General features: G+C 32.5%; 1 protein-coding gene across 2 annotated transcripts in view; it reads right to left on the reverse strand.

Annotated features, from left to right (window-relative positions):
- Nucleotides 1–380: 380 nt before the first annotated feature.
- LOC125190288 (ADP-ribosylation factor GTPase-activating protein AGD12-like) overlaps nt 381–5487 on the reverse strand; it is a 7573-nt gene continuing 2466 nt past the window's right edge. For both annotated transcript variants that reach the window (XM_048087555.1, XM_048087556.1), the window contains exon 9: nt 381–662. In XM_048087555.1, coding sequence (XP_047943512.1) covers nt 381–662 — 282 coding nt within the window. The remainder of the gene's footprint in view (nt 663–5487) is intronic.

A 5487-nucleotide genomic window follows, 5' to 3' on the forward strand; every position in this document is an offset into this window, starting at 1 on the left:
TTTATAGTGGACCTCATATTTCACTAACTCATTCTTATTCACATTTTATTATAAAACTATATATAAAAGTAGAACCCACATTCCACTAACTTTTTCAACTCAATTTTCATTACATTTCTTCAAACTTGTGTCTGGTCAAAGTAGGACGAATTATCCGGGACAGAGGGAGTAATTAATTTTTTTTTATTAGATGTAGTGTATTAACAATATTGATAAGTACTAACATAAAGACACACGTGACTACATATGAACATTGTACTACTATATTCCATGAATGAATGTAATCAATATCGAATCAAGAAACCAAAACTATTTCTATATGTATACTGTAAAAGTATTGTAAAAAGCGTGATTTACATAAAATACCAAAACTTTACTGATTATTGATCAAGAGGCATCCACTCCAGCTCAAGAAGTATTTCTCCAGATTCCACATTTTGCAGCTTCAAAGATACTAACTGCTTCACCTTCCCATCCACAATATTCACTGTGCTGTCTTCCAACAGCTCGTTGTCGTTCGACTTCAGCCATCTCCCGATCTTCATGCCCTCGAACGCTCCAACATCCCCGAATGCAGTAGCAGAAGTTATCATCGTCTGAATGTCTATCTCGACTTCCCCCATTATATCATTCGCAGAGAACGTGTCGTAGTCATAAACTTCCTGTGGTTTCAGACACGAAAGGATCATTACAATGTACGATGGATTCAATATCAGATCATGCAACAAGCGCAGTGATATGAGGGGTTCGTACCAGCTTGATAGGGCCGTATTTTTGTGGAATGGAGAGCATAAGTTCCTCGTTCAACACGGGATTCAAGTTGCTCTTCACCACAGCTGTTTGAACTCTCTACGAACAAGAATAAATATCGTTCACCGGAAAGAAACATGGGAAACGCGGTGTATAGATTAAGGAGGTTTTATTTACTGACTTGCTTTCCGAGCTTCAAGACAACGTATGGATCACTAGATAGCATATCTCGAACAGCTAGATTCGTGCCTTTCAGTACTTTAACCTTCAACGTTCCAATAAACTCGGCCACGCCTTCCTGCAATCGGATTTGCATTAGCTTCCTATGCATCAAGTTATCGGGACAGTGAGTTTCGTATGAAAGAAACAAAGTTTAGTCCTTCCAAAGGACATAATATTATTACTTATATTTAAAAAAGTTTCAGTTATATTCACAAACTTCAAATTAAGAAGAATAAAACCAACAAACAAATATACAAACAACTAGCTGAAAATGAGCAGTAAAATCCCAAGCTAATATTTCGTTATGTGTTGATCAATATAAACACAGTTTTATGATTACTGATATTTAAAAAAAATTCAGTTATATTCACAATCTTCAATTTTGTGCTAACAAGTTAAGATATTTTTATTCTTCTGCCACTTGAAAAACAAAACGCTACCACAAAAAAACTTGTCTAACACCACAAGTATTCGATTGATGTTTAACCAAATATTTATAGTGTGGAAACATCGTAACGATCAACTTATTGGTAAGTAATTAATCGATTATGTTATAATTTCTTGTACATCTACTATTTAACAAGAAAATATATTGCATACAAAAAGTAATTACTTAAACACAATTATAGTCAAACAATATTAAACAAAATTGCAATAATATTGTCATGATATTTCTATTTCGACGGCATAAGATCCGAAATCATTAACTATTATATATCGCAAATCACATGTAGTATATATGGTATATAAATTCAATTTCAATATTATGAAGATCACAAATCATCCAGTTATATGTGTGTCTAACCACCTCGTCTATGTAAACAACGATAGAAATATATGTAAATAACAAAACTCACTTCAATGCTATCAAAATGGGTCGTCCTATTTTTAATATTTTCAATATTGGATATGTGATTTCGCTTTAAAGAAATATTTTAAAAGATGTTTGAAGAAATATTTTTAAAGATGATTGATGGAATATACGACAAATGACTTAAGAGATGCTGGTGATTGGTGATGTGGGCAAACTAAGAAACACTTATTTTTCAACTTCTACAAAATTATACTAACTCACTCATATTTATAGACATTCCTTACTTATTCTATAATTCTCCATTCTATTCTTTTTAGTTCATACATCTAGAATTTTCACTATAAAAATCTAAATATGTTATTAGATAATATCTATATTTTAGATAATTCTATATTTTGATAATTCTAACAAAAATTATCTAGATACCCTAAATTCTCTAATACCTAATTCTAGAAATTTTGATTACATATTATCTAAATTTAGATAATATCCAGTGCCGATGTGCTTGTTTCGGTTGTGAAACACTGGATTTTAGATAGCACAATCGTCGACTTGTTATCCATTCAAATAGAGCTCATTTTTGGTCACCCAAGCTCCGTTTCTAAGTTAACTCACATGGCAAACACTGAAGGTGACGACCACATATTCGGCTTTGCAGTTTGATGTTGTGCCAATGGGCTACTTCATAAACATCAAGTGAAGGCAGCATCACCCACGTAGAACACATATCCACTTGTACTCTTTTAGTCATGGTTGTCTTCAACCCAATTACTAACATTGGAGTCAACGAATCTATAGTCATTAGTTACTTAATATAATAGTAGGTCATAGTCGATCGCACCTTTAAGATATCGGAGTTTTTTTTGTTACGGGTGATTTCTTGCAAACGATCATGTAATTTGATATCATATAATCGACCTTTCTATAAATAAGTTAAATTGTGCATCCCCCTGTTAACTTATATAATAATCAAATATTAATTGAGATTTACAATTATCTCATCCAGGAAATGCTAAAATGACAACGGTATTTTGGGTGACACTGTGCCACCAATCTGAGCCGTTAGATTTTGATGGAGATGCAATTTTAATAGGCCACTTGCCAGTTTTCGATTTTTTTGAAAAAATGAATTAAAATATGCAAAAAGCTATAACTGGAAAGCTCAGTTCCAGCCGTTTCTCTCTAAACATAAAACACGGTCTTTCCTCATTCTCTCCTTCTTCTATTTTTGACATTAATCTATCAAATCTTTAGCAAAAAACCGCAATCGGTATTTTCAGTCTCTGCAAATCTTTTAATCTCCAGCGCTATTTTCATTTTGTTATCTGTAATTCTTCCTTCAATCTACGATCAGTAGTCAATCCATGGAGAATGATGTTCCTGATGACTTCCATTTCACTGATTTTGTAGACGGTAAGAAGCAATTCTGATCGTGTAATCGTGTAATTGTGTGGTTTCAGTTTGTTGGTTTTCGATATGTGATTCTATTTTATGTAATCGTGTAGTTGTAAATTTTGATATGTTAAATTAATTTCACGAATTTGATATGTAAGTACTGAATTTGTATCTTTCTAGTTGAATTCATAAATGAAGTTTTTGAATTTGTGATTAAATCTCACGGAGTTCATATTTGTATCTTCCTAGTTGAATTCGTAAATGAGCAGTTCTATTACACCATACAGAATTCGTAAGTCAGATTGCTTGGTTAAATATGTTCGGTTGCTTACTTATTGGGCTGAAATTGCATATGTTAGTTGTTAAAATATCTCTGGTTGCTGTCTCAAATTAATAATCGACGACCAATTTTATCGCTTTAAATACTGTCTGTGCTTGCATAGAAGTGCTTGTTGTGCTTTTATTTAACACTGATATTGAATCGCATGTTTGCTTGATTTCGTACCTTGTATTGCTTTCCTCTTTTATAGAAATTGCTTATTCTATATCATATGCAGTTATGGTTGCTTGATTTAGTACCTTGTATTGCTTTCCTCTTTTATAGAAATTGCTTATTCTATATCATATGCAGTTATGGTTGCTTGATTTAGTACCTTGTATTGCTTTCCTCTTTTATAGAAATTGCTTATTCTATATCATATGCAGTTATGGTTGCTTGATTTAGTGTCTTGTATTGCTTTCCTCTTTTATAGAAATTGCTTATTCTATTTCATATGCAGTTATGGTTGCTTGATTTAGTACCTTGTATTGCTTTCCTCTTTTATAGAAATTGCTTATTCTATATCATATGCAGTTACTTGTGTGCCCGAATGCCCTGACAAAGTAAAATCATTCATTGGCAAGAAATTCAATAGCTTGGACGACGGAATTGCTTTCTACGACGCTTATGCTCGTGAAGCTGGTTTCGACACTCGGAAACGTGGAACCAAATCTTCTATACTTTACTTTTATTGCTGGCCACTGAATCCGCAGTTGCATATCATTGTGATAGATTGATTATTACATTAGTTTTTTGCTTTCTTATTTGACTTCGGATGTAGAATATCAACGTGTTGGTTAGATGTTTAATATTGCTTGATTCCTAGTTTAAAATTGCTTATCAGTGGCATGTATTCCAGATTCATCAATAATGTTCAAAATGATTGATCACATATTGCATGTCAATATATACTATATTGCTTTTTACTAACGTTCTTTTACACCCTATCAATACAAATCGATGAGCCATTAATTTGGTTTAATATGCCTTTGCTTCATTTCGCTTTGTGATTAAGGAAATTTGTCCGTGAGAAAAGTTTTATTAGAAGAAGTTGTTACATATCATCTTGCTTGGTAACATTTATTTTAATGCTTGGTTATTCTTTCCAAATTGCATATCATATATAACATGTCAATTTATAATTAATTGAATTCGACTAGCCCTTGATGTACTTTCATAATCAACATTGGATTTGTATCGCAACTTGCTTGATTTTATAAGTATTTTTTATTGTCTATGTTTTAGAATTTGCTTGGTTTGAAAATCATTAGTTTATTTTGCTTGCCTATATTACAGTGTTCTAACGTATTTTTCTATGCATGTCATATGCAAACAGTACAACCACAAAAGAAATTCTGAAACCACCCGTGACTACACCAAAATAAACCAATATTCCTAACAAAACAAAACAAAGTTATTGTCATTTTTCTAAAACAATAGCATTCACTATTCAATGTTTGGGGTACTCTGCCGCCATCTTTTCAACATTCAAAAAATATCATTCACCATTCATAGTTATTTGTCTTTATCAGAATTTTTCCCTGATCAACCCTCATTTTCAGACCGACTTTGAGCTTCTGCAAATTGTCTTTCGCATTCCTCTTCTATCTCAAGCTCTTCGGTTGTCTTCCTCTTTCTCAGCATTGTATAATTGCATCCTGTGTTGCACGACCAAAATAAATACAAACAAAACTAATACTTCTTTTGACCATTTACAAAACTAATTGTTAAGCAAGCAACTCATATGGCAGAAACAAACAATGACTCATCCATTATTACGCACACAAACGTCATTATTCTAATAAGATAATATCTTGTGAACAAGCAAATTTTCAGTCATTAGTAAGCAAAAAAAATCAGTTTCCAACCAAGCCAACAATATAATAGAACCAAGCAATTACTAAGGCTCAATCAGGCGTCATTGGTTTCGAGGAACCACACCCAACGTCATCCCGTATTTTAAAAAAAGGACATATATCCGATAGCA

This window comes from Salvia hispanica, chromosome 5 (genome assembly GCF_023119035.1).
Source record: "Salvia hispanica cultivar TCC Black 2014 chromosome 5, UniMelb_Shisp_WGS_1.0, whole genome shotgun sequence".
Classification (NCBI taxonomy): domain Eukaryota; kingdom Viridiplantae; phylum Streptophyta; class Magnoliopsida; order Lamiales; family Lamiaceae; genus Salvia; species Salvia hispanica.